Source organism: Barbus barbus (assembly GCF_936440315.1).
Source record: "Barbus barbus genome assembly, chromosome: 4".
Lineage (NCBI taxonomy): Eukaryota > Metazoa > Chordata > Actinopteri > Cypriniformes > Cyprinidae > Barbus > Barbus barbus.
The window spans coordinates 578,663-599,848 of NC_136732.1; the positions used below are offsets into that span (position 1 = coordinate 578,663).

General features: G+C 40.3%; 1 protein-coding gene across 1 annotated transcript; it reads left to right on the plus strand.

Moving 5' to 3' along the window:
- Positions 1-756: 756 nt before the first annotated feature.
- Positions 757-20,981, plus strand: LOC306867399 (uncharacterized protein). The gene is made up of 2 exons (XM_079413032.1): positions 757-837; positions 19,391-20,981. The coding sequence occupies exon 2, from the start codon at positions 19,402-19,404 to the stop codon at positions 20,428-20,430; it is 1,029 nt and encodes a 342-aa protein (XP_079269158.1). The 5' UTR covers positions 757-837; positions 19,391-19,401; the 3' UTR covers positions 20,431-20,981.
- The last annotated feature ends 205 nt before the right edge of the window (positions 20,982-21,186 follow it).

The window sequence follows — 21,186 nt, forward strand, 5'->3', positions numbered from 1 at the left end:
CAAAGACATTACTGCCTCCTGCTGGTTTGTTTTGCCACTGCTCTGGTCGACAGAGACACTCATAGTCGTGTGGTGTATGGGACATGATTCCTCGCATTTCCTGCTAGCAATTAGTCATTAGTAATAGTGCAGCGGCCTACCTTAGCTCCGGTTAGCCCCACGTTCTACAGAACAACAGCCAATTGTTAAAATATTAATAAGGAAAATGCCTGCTTTTTTTCAGTAACTCACACAATCAGTTAAATAACTGATAATTATTTACATTAGGTGCGAATGTATGTATTTGTATGGAAATTCACACTTCGTAAAGAAAAAAGTGAAATTATACTGCATTTTCTCTGTAAAAAGACTTTTCTTATTTTAAAAACAGTGTGGGATATAACTGTTCAATGTTTACATATTTATATTCAGTTATAATTCTACACTATATATTTGGATTTCCTATAATTACTTCCTAGTATTTAATAAATAGATTCATAAATATTGAAGACTGAGAGTGTATGGGTATTATATTACCCTCAGTGGCTCAGTGGATCTCCCCTGTGTGTAATTAGTTTAAAAGCCCCCTCCCACCCCCTTTTATCTGAGCCATGACTATGCAGGACTGCAGGTTTATTTAAGATCATGTGATATCCTGGAAAATAGAGCCGCAATCTGACGTCACCGTAACCTTCCCATCCATTCTGATTGGATTGCTTACGTCCTGCATAATAATGTACCGTTCTTTATAAATAGGCAATGCAGTGACAAAAGAACATAGCAAAGAAATTCAAGGAAACAAGACACAACTGCGATACAGAAAACTTCAGCGTGCTGTTTGGAAGTCAGCTCCCTAAGGTTTGACTTTTATTTGTTTATATTTATTCACTTAGCACATGCTTTAATAAAACCCCAAAAATATACTTTTGGTTCCTACCGGGAATGTTAATTTTGTCAGACCATTCCCAGAACATTGCTAAAAGGTTATTTTTCGCTATTCAGAATATTTTTTGTTGTTGTTTTATGTTGTGCATAATCGCACAGATTATTAGGCTGTTAATAGACATTCTAAAATGTTTAACATAAATGTGTGATGTGGCTTATTAAGATAATGAAGGAATAAATGAAGTAGGTTGTGCTATTTTGATGATGCTGCACTGCAGGCAAACAGTCCAGATTAGGATGTGAGCTCAAAATGCAGTGGTGGAGCCAAGATGCTTTCATAGGGAGGTGCCAGCAACCAGTCTGGGGTGGCACAGAAATCTTCATTATTTCAGTATAGAAATGTGTTAAGACTATAAAGTACTGGACGGTTTTAGTGTCTAAAACACAACAACTCAATACAATTAATTTCTACTTAATTGTAATTGAGATATTTGTAAATTAAGTAATAATGAGTGAATATGACACCATAAAGGGGCTCACTATAGCTTTATTGCTCAGTCAGCTTAGTTCTGGTTCTTAAACCCATCCCCCCTTTTTTAAATATCACAAACCTCTGTGCAGAAGATGCATTCAGTGAAAAATAAATACACAATACTAGGAGAAAAACATCAATGTGCTTTACTGGAACAGTAGCTATATTAGCCCAAACCAAAAAAAATAGGCAATCGTTTAACTCACTTTTGAACAAAATAAAACAAAAATGCTGGATGTGGCTAAATTAAATAAATTACCAAATGAAAAACATTACATTAAATAAAATAAATAAATTACCAAACTAAAATAGGTTAAATAAGTTGCCAAATGAAAGAAAAATATATGTACATGTAGGCTATTATTACCTTCTTTTTAAGCCAACTTTTTGGTTGAACAGTCCTACACTTTTAATCATCAAAACTATATATCCAATGCTGCGCTCACTTTCAGAAAAACAAGCTTTTGGAGAGTGGTAGGTGTCAAGCACATGCGATTAGTGCTGGACATCAGGTCAGCAATAGAAAACACCCTTTCTATGCTGGCCAAGCCGCTGGGGATGCTAAATATGCGTCTTGCAATGTGTGACAGTTGGGGCAGTATAACAGAGTTGTCTTTCCAGAAGCGAAGGTTGTCATTGTCCTTCATTCTTGGCATTGCGAGGTATTGATCAACTTCTCCTTTTACATCTACTGCCGCAGTTGCGTATGACTGGAACATTAACTTGACTTTCTTTGAGGTTGATGGCTCAGGGTCTGCGACAAGGGAAGGGGATGCTACTTTTTAATTCATACTGCAGAGAAGTTGTGTTTTATGAACTAACAACTCCCTGATCTCAATCTGTTTGCCTTGAACCTACAAGAACAAGTGCCACTTGTGCATTTAGGGGGCACAATTTTAAAATTAATTTAACCTACTTTAAGTATTATTCATTTGTTATTCACAGTCATTTTTCATCAATGCCGTGTATCACTGCAATCTCTAGAAGTAATCTATAACAATTTTAACTAAAATGAATGTTTCATCATGTTTCATTTATTTGAGAAATCATTTTGTATTGTAGTGTCAGGGGCATCATGCACTCAATATTTTTGAGGAGGCACGAGTGAAACGAAACTTTCATGCTTGTCATGTGACACACAGCAGCCACAATAGCACTGTATAACTGATAAAGGCTTATGTCCTACTGAAAAAACAAAACAATAAAACCATCACAGAAAATTGTAATGGTTTACACTACAAATACCATTACAAACATTACAAACCATCAACTTTTACCCATTAAAAAATGGTTTTCTGTAGTGTGTTTTGGAACATATTCCATTAGGATTTGTTGGTTTTAACAAGCCACCAATAGAAGGCAACCAATTACCAGTAGAGACAAACAGGGTCCTTTACAGTTTCCATTAAAACCAGTACAAGTCCCATTATAACCAGTAAAACCATTACTATTTTTGTAATGGTGTCTATTGTTTTTTTTTATTTGATATATGTGTAAATAAATACATTTTCCACCTTTATAGATTGTTATTTGGTCTATAATGGGCGATGGGCAAAGTAACCTAACTACACATAAAAGCCTGCCTTTTTACTTATCAGATATGGGTGTCATACCATAAAATACTTTTAATACGACTGACTTTGTATTTAATATGAATTTAATAAAAACATTGTTACTAAGTTACTAATTAGCCAATAACACTCTCATTGTAGAAAAAGAGAGCAAAGAACGTTTACATTATCAAAGAACATTTTCACTTCAGTCCAGCGAGTTCAAGCACTCTCAAAAACTGCCATAATAATCTCTAAAGCTGTTTACACTGGGAAATTGATATCTTACTTACATTCGTACATCTTCACTTTGTTGTTTCTGATGAGAGAATTAACGTTAGTCAGAGAATTCAGTCAGCCAGCGCGCAGGGTGATGAAACAGCGTATTACAGCGATTACTCATCTGAACACCTCTGATTGGTCCTTGCATTCATAAGCTCAACAGAATCGTATGTGATTGGTTATAATGCGCAGTGCTTTAAAAACGTGTGTGTCTCTGGCTCTGTGCCAGCCAGCAAACACAGATTTGAATTTAGCAGCTTTTTTATATATAAATAATTTACAGGACAAACTGAGCATTTCACTCAAAATTGTTTACTGTAATATGATTCCAAATTTAGGGGGGCCAATGGGGGGGGGGGGTCAAGCTTGTTGACAGGGGGGCACTGCCCCCCCGGAACAGCCCCTGCCAGTACAGAATTAAACTTATGTATTGACTCAAAAGTTGCCCTGGCAAATCATAATTTCAGAGCCCCATTGATCATGGCTTCTCATGATCATGGTGCATGCGCTAAACTCAGAGTCAACATACTCAAGAGTGGATTGAACTAACTCAATTCAGCTGTTCTGAAACTGAAAACTCAGAGTTTCCCATCTCAGGGTAAGTCAACTCAGAGTTCGAAATGTTTAAACTCAGAGTTTTCACTTAACCTCCTTTCTGAAACGGACCCCAGGAAACACTCAAAAACCCACTCAAAAGTCCAAATCAAACACAGACCAAACATGACAGTTTTCTTTAAATCCTCAAGTTCAAGGCGTGCAATTTGACATAAAGTGTCTTTTCTGCTAGATTGTTAAACACATTGAGATAAAAGCTTGGGATTGTATCATGAGTTAGCTTTCATTTTTTTCTCTCAGATATAAAGCTGCTTTGGTAATGAAGGGGAATTTACTTGTTAAAACCCAGGACCAGATATGGTGAATGAAGATCAAGAGCCGGAGATATAATTAATTCAATAAAAATTTAATAAAGAAAAATGGGAAATAGTTTGCAGTTTCACCAGTAGAAGCCAGCTTCAAGTCTCACAAGGAGTTAATTGACCGCTCTGCAAACACATTTGATACGGCAGTAGTTATATTCTAACATAAGATCACTAACTACATCAATACAGTAAATACTTAATGTATAGAGGCTTCTGATTGGCTAAAAAAGATTTTACAAATGAAGTTACAAATTAGTAACTTCCACACATGAACTAATTTCTCCATCCACCACGTTTCTGACCCTCGGACCATGGATTTAGACCTGGTGACCTTATATGTCATGAAGAGGTGTTGACAGGTCTCACCGGATCCACACCTACTACAAGGTAGAAATTGGCCCACCGGTGCGCCACCGTTACAAGCTTTAGCTATAAACAGTAAAGATTCCCAAAACATACTGATAACATATGTTGTAGTCCTGGTGAGAAGCACAGACAATATTAATCTTTATTCAACTTAGATTCTCTTAACTAATAAATTGTCACAAAACAAGTCTATATTTCACCTCTGGAAGCTGTGCAAATTGAGAAAACACTTGTGAAAGCAAGTAGCTACATTCCTTGCAAGTTAGAAATATATGAAAACGTTCAAATCCAAACACAATAGCATGTCTAATATTAAGTTTTGATGAAGCCTAATCCATCCCTAGGCATGACCACAGTCTCTTTTCAGACATCAAATACAGACAAGAGAGGAAAATAACATTTCAAAGCCCAAGCAACCATATCTATGGGTGCATACATTTGAAAGAACTCAATCAAATCATTTAATACATTGATTAATACCTTTACTATACTTACTCATGTCAAATCACTCAAAAAGGATATATATACAGTGCTGCTTGACAGTTTGTGAACCCTTTAGAATTTTCTATATTTCTGCATAAATATGACCCAAAACAAATCCTGAATGTAGAGAACCCAATCAAACAAGTGAGAGAAAAATATTTTCTTTGTCATTTAGTTTTTGTAAAAAATTATCCAGTGTTACATATCTGTGCATTACTAAAGTATGTGAATCTTTGCTTTCAGTATCTGGTGTGACCCCCTTTTGCTGCAGTAACTGAAGGTAAAGTTTCTTGTAAATGCTGATCAGTCCTGCAGAGTTTTAGCCCATTCCTTAGTGCAGAACCACCTAAACTGTGATGTTGGTGGGTTTCCTCCTATGAACTGCTTGATTAGATCCTTCCACAACATTTTAATTGGATTAAGGTCTGGACTTTGACTCAGCCATTCCAAAACATTAACTTTGTTCTTCTTTAAATGATGTTTTAACAAAGTTTGGGAGGAGCACGTCAGATACTTAGCCTAATTAAACAAGTGGCATGCAATCAAGTCAATCAACGCACGGATATAAATACAGCTGACATACCTCCACTCATTCGATGGTCTATCAGCATTCGGTCTGCGCCTTTTGCCATCACATCACAGACTCAAACAACGAAACCTATGCTGGGGATCTTTTCGGCTCCTCTGGCCAATCTGCCGGCCCCAGGATCGGTCTTTCTCCGCCAGACACAGCCGCCGAGCTCCAGGCTTCGTCGTGGCCGCTGTTCTCTGCTCAATCTGCCACACGCTCTCCTCCACCGGCGTCACTTCCATCCTCTTATCATTTGGATGGCCGTTTTTATCTGTGCCAACAATTCCTCCGATCAGGAAGTAGATCGTATTCGTCGTAGTCTGACGCACCATCTTCCCTGAGGGTAAACAAAGCGGATTTTCACGATCTTTTCGTCACTCCGCAAACCAGCCAACCTTGCTCCTAAATCCATTCTAGCAGCTAATACATCGAGAAGACCGAACTCGCCTCGCTTGACACCACCACTGTCCTGCACAACACCCGCGAGCGTCAGGTTGCAGCAGCAGGCCTTCAACGAGCCTGGGTCGTACCCAAGTTCTCACCGCAGCAAAGCCTCACTCGCTTCCCGCTTCGGCTCAGCCTTCACCGCGGCTCTCCTGGCCGCAGCGCCGTATGCAGCCGGGCCTCTAGCTTCTGTTTCCAGATGCCAGCGCAAGGCAGCCTCCGCTAGCGGCGCAACCATCAGTGTTGCCAAATAATTCTCAGGTAAATCGCTAAAGGCAGGTAATTGTTGATAAGTTGTTAAAGGACGTTGCGACATCATTGGATGTTAACGTTACTATGTAACCACGACACAGTGCCTAGAATACACACTGGAATTACTTAAACTTTCCGTATTTTTCACCAGCATTTCTTACCAGTATTTAATTTACACATGGCATTCCTTAAATGGATTGATAAGATTAATTTGTTTCGTGGGTAATTTCAGATCACAATCATAGGTGTTTTAAAAAAAAAAAAAGCTACAGGCTACCTGGACATTCCAGCATGCCCTGTTAAATGTCACAAACCATTTTTCCGTGGCCTACAGCTACAGCAGCAGGAGCAAGCACGAGGCTGTTTTGAATAAAGTATCAAAAGTAAGTAACACATGGTTCTGCTGAAACTTAATATAATGTATTATACAATATCATGTACATATGCATTACATCAAAGCCTACAGAGGGCTCCAATGGCTCAACAATCGTCTGTATCAGTGGTTCTCGGGCCTGTCCCGGGGGCCCTCGGCCGCCAGGGTTTTGCGTGTCTCTCTCATGGGCCGCACCCATTTCAGGTCTTGCAGACTCTACCAACGAGCTGATGAGTTGGATTGGGTGTGTTAAGTAGGGGAGGCATGCGGGGTGTGCTGTGGTTGGGGGTCCCCGGTTCGGGATTGGGAACCGCTGGTCTATATGCGCAGTGCGATCTAATCCTCGTTTGGCTAAACATCCAATTCAAATGTCCACTTAATCTCTAACATTTGGCCATTTCTTTACGACAGAAACGCTGTAACAATCATAAATTATTGAATAATGGACATCAAAAGTTGTAATTTTTCCAAATTCTTCATTACGTTCAGCCGTTCCACTGAAACAATCCGTTCAGCTTTCCCCTATAGGTGGCGCAAATTTAACGAGGGTTCATGATCAGATCTTTCGTTGACCGCCGTCTCCGCATTAGCCCATTGGAGTGGCTGCTGGGAAATTCTGGGGTAAGAAACCCCTTCTAATTGGCTTGTCAGCTTCGCATAACTACCCGTTTCAAGCATAAACACCTCGATTCCCCTCGACAAATTCTCTCCCTAGTAGGAAAATTATCATGCAATCAATATGATAAAATCATGGGTGTTAGCACCTGGCTGGCAAAAGTTGACATCACCTCAGCCTCTAAGCCATGCCTATCCATCCAGATTCATGGCACTAATTTGGGGTACGCTAGCACAGGGAATTCTATTTCTTGTACACTATTTCTATTTCCTTTGGACACAAGCAGCACCAAGATTTTTGGACGCATTATTAGGAACCGCTATTGGATTTGTCTTGCAATCACGCAAGCAATCCTCATAGAATAATAGTCGTCTAATAGGGTAGATGCTGAGTATTGAACTTCCTGTCAAATGCTGCGAATACGTTTCCCTGTCGACTACCGACGAGGCTCACCCATCTGAAGCTGCGGGTAGTGAACTCACGTCGGATGCGTGAGAGCTTCCCGGTCGAGCAAACCTTGCGTTTCCGTCTGACTTTTGGCAAAATGTACACGTCCGATGCCACAAGTGTGGAACCCCAGTCAGATGCTGCACGAGCCTTCCCGGTTGAGTGAATATGTTTCCTTTTCAACTACCGGCGAGGCTTACCAGTCTGATGCCATGAGTATCGAACTCACGTCAGACGCAGCAAAGCCTTCCAGCCCAGCAATCTTACCATTTTGTCCTACGGTCTTCCCATCCCTTACCTTTTCCATCCTACGTTCGGCGAGGTTTTCCCATCCGATGCCATGAGTATTGATCTCCCGTTGGACGCCATATTCATTTTAGATTTTTCCGGGTTTCTGAGATGCTCAGAGCTCACCATCAGACCAAGTTAAGAAAGGTCATTTAATTTACATTTCAAACTCTCGTCTCCTATCCAACCTTACCAGGCCGTTCTTGAGTATCTCCGCCTTAGAATTTCTCAGGCCAAATTCCCCCTTGAACCTCTATTATATATTTAATATATAGACAATATATTAAAAAAAATAAATAAACGCCAGATGCTCCTGGTTCCAAAAACATCTCAGATCCGTCCTGCTATCGTCAGGCATCCAAAGCTTTCCAAAGCTACATCAGAACGAACCAGTTCAACATTAAATCAGCCCACCAGACTCTCATTGATATAAAAAAAAAAAAAATTGGTGTGAGCCTTCCAGACTTTTTTACTTACCTTTTCAAGTCCCACGCTTGGCGAGGCGCAGCCTTCTCACACGTGAATCTTCACATCTTGTCGAACACCGGCCAGAGCCTCCCAGCCAGACAACTTACCTTTTCCACCCTGCGGCCGGTGAGTCTTACCCATCCAGGCTGTGAGCTTCCATCTCCAGTCAGATGACGGCCAGTGCCTCCTGGCCACCCAACTTTACCTTTCTGTCTTTACCTGTCCGTCACAGTGAGTCTTGATCTCACGTCGGACGCCGGCGAGAGCCTCCCGGCCAGACAATCTTACCTTTTCAAGTCTCACACTTGGCGATGCTTACCCGTCCGACGCAGTGAGTATTGTGCTCCTGTCGGGCGTCAGCGAGAGCCTCCCAGCCAGACAACTCACCTTTTCCATCCCACAGTCGGCGAAACTTACCCATCCAGACTGCGAGTTTCATCTCCAGTTGGATGCTAGGCAAGAGCCTCCCGACCACACAACTTGATCTTTTCCGTCTTTACCTGTCCGTCACAGCGAGTCTTGATCTCCCGACGGACGCCGGCGAGAGCCTCTCGGCCAGACGACCTTACCTTTTCAAGTCTCACGCTTAGCAAGGCCTAGCCATCTGACACAGTGAGCATTGAGCTCCCGTCAGACGTCGGCGACAGCCCCCCAGCCAGACAAACTTACCTTTTCCATCCTACGGCCGGCGAGACTTACCCATCCATGCTGCGAGTGCCAGTCTCCAGACGGATGTCGGCGAAGTCTCCTGACCACACAAACTCTACCTTTCTGTCTTTACCTGTCCGACACAGTGAGTCTTGATCTCCCGTCGGGCGTCGGCAAGAGCCTCACAGCCAGACAACTTACCGCTTTATCCTACGGTCGGCGAGACTGATCCGTTCGACTGAGTATTGGCCTCCCGTAGAGCGTCGGTCTTGGCCACCCACCTAAATTTCCGTCCAACGGGTGACGAGGCCTAGCCTTCAGTTGCTACGGGTCTCGTCCGCTCTGAGGCATCGCAGACTTGATCTCGTGTCAGACGTCTCCTATGCTTGCCTCCCGCAAGTGAGGCTCATCCATTCGATGTCGTGAGTCTTGATCTGCCGTCAGATGTCGCGAGAGCGTCCTTGCCGGACGTCCCAAATTCTTTTTATCTGCCAAGCTGATAGGACACACTCGTCTGACGAAGGAGAATTGCGCTCTAGTCGGCGGCTTCATGGGCCCTCTCGGCCAGACACCGCCCTCTGTCCTCTGATTAGCAGGGGCTGACGGCCAGTAGAGCCCGTATGCCGACTCTGTGAACTATCCCACTGCAGGCAACTCAGGTCCTCCTGGTCAGGGCCTTAACCACGCTGCTCCTCCATCGGCAGGCAGGGCTCACCCGTCCCAACGTGATGAGCACACCGTTGAGCTTCGGTTCGAGCCCTCCTCGACCGGTCGCCCTAAACCACACGGTTCACACCAGCGACAGGTGGGGCCTACCCATGCATGCCAAAACGCTCCCTCAGAGCTCCTAGGCTCCCCCGGCCCTGCAATACTCCTCGGAACTAATTCCCGCCAGATCTCTAGTGTGTATTTTGGGGGGGATCTCAGTCTGGCGGCTGTCCTACACTCATTGCTTTTTGGGGGATACTCTGGGTTCGGGCCATTCCCGAGCTTGGACCCCTTCCCAGGACAGCACGCCAAGTACGTATTACCATACTCGCCAAATAAGCATTACGTAACTCGTGCTAAATATATGTAAGTGTGAACTGGTGAAAATATGTTTTATTAACAAAGTTCGGGAGGAACACGTCAGATACTTAGCCTAATTAAACACAAGTGGCACGCAATCAAGTCAATCAACGCACGGATATAAATACAGCTGACATACCTCCACTCATTCAATGGTCTATCAGCATCCCTCCACCACCCCTTCTCCACCAATATCACTAAGTTCTCACCACACCATGGGGGATACTCTGGGTTTGGACCATTCCCGAGCTCGGAGCCCTTCCCCAGGACAGCACGCCAACTACGTATTACCATACTCGCCAAATACGCATTACGTAACTCGTGCTAAATATATGTAAGTGTGAACTCGTGAACCATTCTTTGGTAGATTGACTTATGTGGTTGGGGTTGTTGTCTTGCTCCATGACCCACGTTATCTTGAGACTCTATTCTTAAACAGATGTTCTGACGTTTTCCTTTAGAATTTGCTGGTATAATTCAGAATTCATTGCTCCATCAATGATGGCAGGCTGTCCTGGCCAAGATGCAGCAAAACAGGCCCAAGCCATGATACTACTACCACCATGTTTCACAGACGGGATAAGATTCTTAAGATGGAATGCAGTGTGTTCTTTTCTCCAAACATAATAGCTTCTCATTTAAACCAATAAGTTCTATTTTGGTTTCATCCATCCATTAAATCATTCTCCAATATTCTTCTGGCTTGTCCACATGACCTTTAGCAAGCAATTTTCTTTTTGGAGAACAGTGGCTTTCTTCTTGCGACTCTGCCATGCACACCATGGTTGCTCGGTGTTCTCCTGTTAGTGGGCTCATGAACATTAGCCAATGTGAGAAAGGTCTTTAGTTACTCAGAAGTTACCCTGGGAACTTTTGCAAGCTCGCAGACTATTACACGTTCTGCTTTGGAGTGATCTTTGTTGGTCGACCCTTCTCGGGAAGGTAACAGCGGTCTTGAATTTCCTCCATTTAAACAGTCTGTCTGACTGTGGATTTGTTGAGTCCAAACTCTTTAGAGATGGTTTTGTAAAGCTTTTCTAGCCTGATGAGCAACATCAACTCTTTGTCCGAGGTCCTCAGTGATCTCCTTTGTTCGTGACATGATTCACTTCCACAAACATGATCAGACTTTGATAGATCCCTGTTCTTTGAATAAAACAGGTCACATACTGACATTTGGTAGTCATTGCGCTGACTGAAAACACCTCTGCACAGATGGACTCTAATTTCACCTTTTAAATTAACTGTTATATTGGATCGTTTTCCTGAATAAATAAATGACAAATAAAATATTTTTGTCTCATATGTTTGATTGTGTTCTCTTTGTATACTTTCAGAAATCTGAATATGTCTTGGGTCATATTTATGCAGAAATATAGAAAATTCTAAATGTATACATGCATACACACACTCACACACGCACACACACACACACACACACACACACATATATATATATACGTATCATAGCAATATGTGCTATTGCATAGACCTGAACAACCATCAATCACTTACTTAACCCTCGCATTGAGTTTCTCAATTAGGTTAAAATTTATATTAAATGCACCAGCTCAGTTATAATCTGGAGGTTTATCTTTTTGCCAAACTTAGAACACAAAACTTTCAACAGAAAGAAAATAAACTAAAGTAAAAGAATAAAAGGATGTAACGAGACTAGGTGTTTTTTCTTCTCATCGTGGTGTTAAGTAGCAGCTGGGATGTAAGCCAGAGCACGCTAAAAGAGTGCTAAAAATCAGCGTCAAAATGCGGTGGCACAAGGCAAGAAAAGCATTGACTAAAAAGAGCCCAAAAGCATAATTTGATGTTGTCCTGAGTTTTTAACTGGGCTTTTGGTCACATCCCAAAATGGTGTGTTGACCAATTAGATATTGTCTTAGCTCGAGGTGTTGCTCTGTTTCTCCTCCCAATCCACAATCTGGTCAGTCACATGGTCCGAACTTTCCCCCTCTTGTAGAGTATAATTTTGGACATGACTTCTATAACCAGAATATGATACATTTGACAAAGCATTGATTGGAATAAACATTTCAAGCTAGAATTTTCACACTCATACATACCAAACATGAACATAAATCCTTAAGCTATTCAATAGTTATTAAAAATACATACACAATAATCAAGTTTCCATCCAGATTTTGCGCTTTGTTATCGACAATGAGATATGCGTTAAAAAAACGTTGCGAAATTTGCTGTCTAGAGCCTGTTTCCATCCAACTGGCCTTTTACCGATAAAATGGTGTGCGTCATGACGTCATCCATAAAAAAAACGAATTGTCGTATAAGTTTTGGTGTATCGCAAAAAAATGTTGCACTTGAATTTATCCTTTTTGCGTAAATTATAGGCTAGGCTAGCTGTTCTTCATCCATTTGAAACAAACAAAAAAAAGCCTATATTAAATTATATAGGCCTACATAAAATAATTTTTATTAAGTGTCATGAGTTTTTTCTTTTTGTACTTTGTTATAGACTAGATAGATAGGCCACTGTTGATAATCAAGCAATGATGATAAACAGTTGCAGTTGTATTATTATCATTTTCCTGATTAATGTTTATAGGAAATAGGAATGTTCATTCCGGTTATTTTATTTCTCCTAATCGACGGTCATTAAGCCATATTAACCGTTAACCGACAAGATTATGTTAAATTACAATTAAATTAAATGTAAATTGATAGGTGGCTTGATTCATTACAAACACCTAAATTTGTTTTCCAGGGATTTATTTTATACACGCAAAAAGCAGCATAAACAACATGAAGGTGAGTATTCACGCACCTGCAGTGCTTCTGCAAATGGAGAAAAACATAAGCTTTTATATATAAAAGAAACAGGCCAGTATGCAAAATAAATTTTTCAAAATAATTAATTAATTAACAAAACGAAAGAAAAAAACCTGCAACAATTAGCAGCCTATATGCAGAATTTCGGTTCATTTTTGTGATGCACTCTTGAGAAAGCGGAAGTTTTCCTTTACTTCAAAAAAGTAAGTTTTGTTTTTTATTGTGAATGTACACAAATAAAATAAACATTTTGAATAGTTTTGAATAATGTCTTACTCTTATATGACCACAAATGAAGGAGTTGGCTAGTGTAAGTTTCCACTTTTACAAGGAAAAAAAAACAAAAACACACAAACGATCGTGCCGGCGCCTCACGCGCAGTTAAGCATAGCCTGTTCATGTTATAATAAAATACAGTCAGCCAAAAATATTGAAGAAACATGAAAAAAATATTTTATTTCCCCTCACTCCACAACAAATCTACTCACTCCATAAACAAATTTAACGGTAGAAAGAACTCAGAACAAAGCAACAATAAAAATATAAGAAGCTAAGAAGCCAAAATGAATTAATTTAAACTTTTGTACTTCACGTTCATGTAAAACAAAATGTGCTTGGTATAATATCACGGGGTTATGGTGGTCAAACTGAACAGTGCACTGTAAAAAAAAATAAAAATAAAAATGTAAACGTAGGCTAGCCTACTAACACCAACTTAAGATAAGTATGCTTGAGAGGTAACTCGTTTTTTTCTTACCATGTATAAAATAATTTTAGATACAATTGAATAATATGAATATGATTTAATGCGCTTTTGAACTACAGGGAAACGGTGCTTTAACCCTCTGGGCCCTGAGGGTGTTTTGAGGGCCTGGAGAACTTTCGACATGCCCTGACATTTGTGCTTTTTTCAGTTGCTTATAAAAATATAAATGGCTAAAGTCTAATAACACTGTAAACAGCACAAACTGGGCTACAATAATATGTTAGAAAACAATATATTGATTTAAATTTTTAAAGACATGTTTTGTGATTGAAAGCCAATATGCGAGGGAGTGGTAATGGTCTTGAATATTAAGTGATTCTCACCTGAGAGACAAAGGGCCCTCCCCTAAAGCTGCTAATGGCCCATCAGTGTGACTGTGACTGAGGCAGGTAAGAGAGAGAGTGTGAGGAGACTGAAAAAATGGGGTTTTTAAATGATTTGTATTTTATTTACAACACAGTATAATCAACTTCTGATCAGAACTTCTGATGTTGGTGCAGCGCTCTCAGAGGAAAACAGTTGGAAGAGACTGAAAGTCAGCAGGATTCATCATCTGTGGTGCAGGCGTCTGATTCAATAAAATACAAACAACCAAAAAAAGAGAAAAAACATTTGTGAGCATGTTTATATCAGGAGCATCTATATATATAGGTTTTGTAGCCATAGACTCATTCATGCTTTGTATTATCGTAAAAAAAAAAAATATATATATATTTCTGAGAAACTAATTATTATTGTTTAGCACGCTATTATAATCTATTTTTGAACAGAGTAGGCTATTAATCATAAACATGTTCTAAACATACTTAGACTCGTAGCATTCATCATGTTACAGTGTACTCTCATATTACTTTTATTGTTTTATAACGAGCATGAAAACATACTCGCGCCGTAAGAAATTTAAATACAATGAATTGCCCATCATATTCAAACTGTTTTACTGGGTTTCAAACATTTTAGTCAGGAATTATAGTTTGGGGAAAACCCAACTATGTAGTTATATAGCCATCCTGAACATCATGTATTATTTTATAGTATAGAGGATATGATTCTGCAGTCATAGACTCACTCATGCTTTATACCAGTGGTTTTCAACCTGTGGGCCGACGGTATTGCAGGGGGGCCGCCAATTATTATTAATAGAAATTGTAATATTGTTAATATAATAAAAAATGTCTAGTCAAAATCAAATAAATCATAATTTGATATATAATTAAATAATAAGAAATTAAATAATAAGCTGTTACTATGCGTTCACTATTCGAGCTCGCTGATTGGTTTAATAACAACCCGCCAACTTAGACTATCTAAAATAGTTTTGATTCATACATGCTGAAGCAGATTTAAAAATGGATAAATGGTTGACAACAGGATCACTGAAAAGAAAAAATACAGACGTTTCTTCAGCAACAAGTAAGCCTGACACTGAAAAGCCTCAAAATAAACCTAAACGAAGAAAATATAGTAGCGACTACCTAGCGCTGGGTTTCACATATGTTGGAGCAGAGAACGAGCAGCTACCGCTCTGTGTTGTGTGCTCAGAAATACTGTCAAATGAAGCTTTAAAAACAAACAAACTACGACGGCACTTGGAAACAAAGCATAGTGAATATGCATCCAAGCCTATAGAATTTTTTGAGAACAAACTTAAAGAGTACCAAAGCAGGAAAAAAACTCTTGAAACAGCGTTCTCTGGCAACGACAACAGTAAAGCAGTGGAGGCATCTTATCGTGTTGCAAAGCTCATTGCAAAGGCTGGAAAACCGCACACAATTGGTGAAACTTTGATTTTACCTGCTGCGAAACAAATGGTTGGCGTGATGTGTGGAGAAAAGGCCCGCAAGCAGTTAAATCTGATTTCACTTTCAGATAATACAGTCGAGAGAAGAATCAATGAAATGGCAGATGATATAACTCAGAAGTTGGTCAAAAACATTCGAGAGAGTCCCTTTTATGCCCTACAGTTGGATGAATCGACCGATATAGCAAACCTTTCCAACCTCCTTGCCTTTGTACGGTATGTACATAATGGAGAATTACAAGAAGATTTCCTTTTCTGTAAGCCGCTGCCGGCGCAATCAACTGCCCAAGCCATATTTGATATTTTGAATGCGTTCATTGTTTCAAATGGAATAGACTGGTCTAAATGCGTGGGTCTGAGCACAGATGGAGCAAGAGCCATGGTGGGACATCGCAACGGATTCGTTGTGCGCGTAAAAACAGCTGCGCCGCTCATGAGCTCTGTCCACTGCAGTTTACATCGGGAGGCGCTAGCTACCAAAAAGATGCCCACAGATCTCAGATGCGTCTTGGATGAGGCTGTTAAAATCGTCAATTTCATAAAGACTAGGCCCCTTCAGTCACGTCTGTTTCGACTACTCTGTGAAGAAATGGGAAGTGACCATGTTCAGCTTCTGTTACACACTGAGGTACGATGGCTTTCACGAGGCAGGGTGCTTACTCGTCTATTTGAATTACGCAACGAAGCACAGATTTTTTTATCTGACTCAAATGTTCCCCTTTCAGACCGCCTCAGTGATTTCGAGTGGCTTGCAAAATTGTCCTACCTTTCTGATATTTTCAATCACCTAAATGGTGTGAACTTGAGTCTTCAGGGCAAATCAGTGACAGCGTTTCAAGTCCAAAATAAAATCGAAGCCACAATAAAGAAACTGGACATTTGGGCCGGACGAATTCGCAAATCAAACTCTGAATCGTTTGAAAATTTGTCACATCTTTTGACAGAAGAAGCCATGAGCCTACCCACCTTGGTTAAAAAGCTGATTGAGGAGCATCTCCAAGGACCGAAGAGCCAGTTGCGTGACTACTTTCCATCTCCAGATGCTCAGGTTGCCTGGATGGAAAATCCTTTTGCAAACTTGTGTGAGGGAGCCGTCACAAGTTTAAGTGCAAAAGAACACGACAGCCTCATTGACATGTCTTGTGACAGTGCTTTAAAATTGACGTTTTCTCAAAAAACATTGACGGATTTCTGGATTCATACATTCTCAGAGTATCCTGATCTTTCTGACAAAGCTCTTAAGTTTTTGATGCCATTTCCGACAACATACTTATATGAAGCAGGATTTTCTGCATTGGTGGCACTCAAGACAAAATACCGGAATAAGCTTAACGTCGAGCCTGATCTCCGCTTGCAACTTTCTTCCCTTCAGCCCGACATACAGCGCTTAGTAAATGCTAAACAACACCAACCTTCGCATTAGGTGAGTGACAAAGATTGTTGTTTATAGTTTCATGTCTAATTGTCTTGTAAACAAGTTGAGATTTTTTTTGTGCATGTTATCCATTTAGCTAAATTTGTTTCATGGTTGTTGTTTTAAATTTATTTACATATTGCAGTTCCGTTTCCCTTTAATGTGTCTTTTTTTATTTATTTATTTTTTTGCCTGCTCTCGATTTGCGCTTGTCACTCGAGTCTGACTCTAGTCTTGCTTTGTCCAGTGCTCCATTTCTCTGCCGGTTTTGACTGCTCGTTTCAACCCAGCTCTGCCTGTTCCCTCTGACGGCTCTTCGGCTCGCTGACGTTCTACCCGCTGCCGACCTCTGCCTGGATTTGGTTTTCCCGTTTTCGAAATTTCAACCCGAGCCTGTGGGGGCTTGCTGATCCGTTATGTATATTTTCTGTTTATTCAATACATTACCAGTTTATTCAATAAAGACAATTAACAGCCTTGCTTCCGAGTACTTAGTTAACCCGACACAAAAAGCGGGATCATTTCAATTCTTTTGCAGTGGGCCGCGGAAACATATGTGTTTGGCTGTGTGGGCCGTGAGTTAAAAAAGGTTGGGAACCACTGCTTTATACTATAAAAGGATGAACTTTGCACTAGAAAAAGTATATTTTATATCTGAGAACTAATTGTTATCGTTTAGCACGCTATTAAAATATATTTGTGAACAGATTATTAATAATAAACATGGTCTAAACTTTCTTAGATGCGTAGCATTTATCGTGTTGTAGTTTGGGAACAACCCATCTAGTAATGTGTTCAAGTTTATGTCACAATAACACCTTAACTAATGCAGAAAATAAACATTACTTACTCATCAGATCGATCAGCAGCCTTTACTCAGCGCGTCTTCTTCCAGAAAGTAACAGTAGCAGCGATGATCTCTTCACTGACGCTTTGTTTATGCTCCGCGCGCGGGTCACGTGGTTATTTACATGTGAACGCGAGGGGGCGGGATCTCATTAAAAATAATGAGTTAGACGGGACAGACTGAACATCGTGTTGGTTTCATACGGATTAGTTCATCACAGAATATTTGTTTTCGATATGACTTACTTCATTTGAAAGTGGACACTTCAGGCTTTCTATAGAGATAACTCTCATGTTTCTGTGTTGAGTATTTGCTGAGTTTCACTTCATTTTAGTGACGCATTTCTGAAAACAGATCGCGGAGACGGAGAAGACAGAGAGCGCACCCTGTTTGTTTTCTTTATTCTTCAAAAGCACAAAGTTTAGTTGTTATTATGAGTGTATACAAATAAAAGTAGACGCCTTACAGATTCGAATGGTGTATTGCTCTTATCTGAACGATCAAAAATGGCAGAGTAATTCAAGCTCATTTCTGCCTTATCAGGAAAATCTGCCCCAAAACGCGTATTCGCGTTTGTCGGGCTCAGAGGGTTAACGTGAGCAACACCATGAACACGGACGCTGCCTATAGGCTAATTCTGTCATGTGACACCACATTTATTTGCGTTAAAGCCCCTTTTCTCGACAAAAAGTGTTTCCAAACTCATTTTTGCAACATTTAAAGTATCGATATGGAATTTAAGTGCTAAAGTTAAACGGAAAAAGATTTTGTCGACACATGAGAAATTTAATAGATAATTGGCATTTCCACCAGCTATATCGCAAATATTTCAAAGCGCTAAATATTTTTTCGCAAAAAAATCCTTGGATGGAAACCTGGTTAATGAGTGATTAGGACACGATAGTGAAATGTGTGGGTTACACACAATATGGAGTTATGCATAGAAATGATTAGTTGCTCATAAATCTTTTAAGATGATTTTAGGTGCATATGGAAAAGGCCGTTTCTGTGCCATTCTGCGGACGTGAGAATGTGTTCTGAGGAACAAAGGTCAAAAAAAGGGTTTAGAAGGAATTTCAGTCTGGTTCTTGTCCTGGGTGGGAGAACCCACACAACAAAGTCTCTACTAATGATTTCCCTCATGTGATGGTCATGATGTGCTGTGTCTTTGACTATCAATCTTGGTCACTTGCCCAAAATTTGACAATCTCCTTCCTGTGTTGGAATAATCAATAATCAAGTGTTCTTTTGTCTTAATGTTGCAAGCTGTTCACTGAAAGAGGCTTGCGTCAGACTGGCTGGCACTAGGGATTTGATTTACGAACATCCTGTTGTCTTGGGCCTCTTTGTGGAATTTGGCTCTTTTGGTGGTTCTAACACCAATCTGAACGAGTCTTAAATTGTCTGATTCGCTCTGATATCCTACAATATACACATATATGTAGATGTATATATATATTGAAGAGACAAGGGATTTTGATTATCTCCCTTCAGTAATCACTAAGCTCAATCTATAGAAGGACTAAAATAACAGCATTCCATCGTATATGTGCAGTTGATTGAATGTTTGACTTATTCTGTGTTGCAGGTTCAGGCACGATGAGCAGCATTATTCCCAGGAGCAAAGCAAAAGGCACTGACATCTGTGCATTTAACAAATACTATTATATAATCCGCTCTGACCTCGGCTGCTATATGCAGACAAGTAATTTAAATAAAGGTGCAGATATCTCTATTTTCAGTCTGCACCCTGCCTGCCAAAATGGAGACCATTACATTGGTGGAGATAGCTACTTTCACGTCATCAATGGCCATTCCTGCCGCAGAGTCACAAACCTGACAACAGACAGCGATGCTGTAGTTTACAGCCTTCATCCAAACTGCCAGGGTGGAGACCACTACTTCGCAGCCCATGGCTATTTTTACATCATCTTCCAAGAAAAGGGCACTTACCGAAGAACAACAAACATGACTAAAGACTCGTATGGTGAAGAACTCAACCTGGATTCCAACTTCAGAGATGGTCTGTATTACTGGGGCATACCATACTCCAAGCAAACTGGCTTCTCCTTCCTCAAGCCCGCCTCAGAGTGGGGTGTTGAGTTCTGCACCGGTCCTGATCTCAGCACAGACGAGCACAATGCTGTCTATTCTGTTCATCCTGAGGTTCTTAACTTCCTTCCTGGTGGGCTGTCTGTAACTAAAGGCCCGGCCATTGGCATGTGGGAAAATATTAAAACGATAACTAATGACAGCAGCACATCAGTGACATGGCAAAAGAAGATCACTAAAAAGGTTGGATACAATGATGAGAAGATGGCCCAGATCACTCACAACTGGAAGATAGACACATCAGCCTCGACTGAATCTGGAGAGCTTGCAAAGTTGATTGCGAAGTTGCAGTTCTCCTTTTCTACAGAATATGGAGGTTCACATGTCAGCACTGAAGACGAAAGCTGGAAAGACGCAACTGAAGAGGAAGAGCAACTCACATTTGGGCTGAAGCCAAATGAGCGTTTATATCTGTGGCAGCACAAACTGTGTCTTGGACAAGAACCAGTGTTGTTCTGCTGTGATTTAAAGATTAGCAGTAAGCCAAACCCTCCAACTTCACCTGCACAGCCATGAATATCAGCATTTCAGGATCGCTGAACTTCAAGAATAACCAAGTGCTTTTCAGTTCAATACATTAACTATACATTCTCAAGTAATTATACATATATCTGCGTATACTGGTTAAAATGAGTCTGGAATCATTTAATATAGCAAAGAGATCAGTTAGATGGGTAACACTTTACAATAACAGTACGTGAATTATCATGTACTAATTCCCGAATTAATAATTACTTGACTATGAACTAACGATGAGTTTAGACATGTATTAATCAAGAACTAATGAAGAACTAACTTAACTACGACATGAGTCATATGAACTACTGCATGAATAACACTACCTTAATTACATGTTAGTTCCTGCATGTTAGTTAATGTATTAATTAACACTTTGGTGTAAACCAAATCAAACATGCTCTAGATGTACGAAAATGGCACAATGTAAAATTGTTTATAAATTTGCCACCTGCAGCTGTCACAAACATCAGTGGATTTCTTGCAATCTTTACGTTTAACCTACCTCATCTATCGCAAAATGCATTCATAATTAAAAACTATTTCATCTCATCCTGTTTTGAGTGATTCCACTTCCGCCATCCTACAAAAACGCATTCATTTAGCAGATGCAATTTTCCAAATTAAAATCAGTGATTATCATCACTTTGGTTGTTATGGATTGGTTTAATGTCTTTATATCATAATAATGCACTGCAGTCAGACGTTTGTCTTGTGTTCTTGCTCTTCTTTTGGGCCACTATTGCCCCTTCAAAA

Coding starts and splice junctions, on each gene's coding strand:
- LOC306867399 (XM_079413032.1), top strand. CDS start 19,402: ATGAGCAGCATTATTCCCAGGAGCAAAGCAAAAGGCACTGACATCTGT.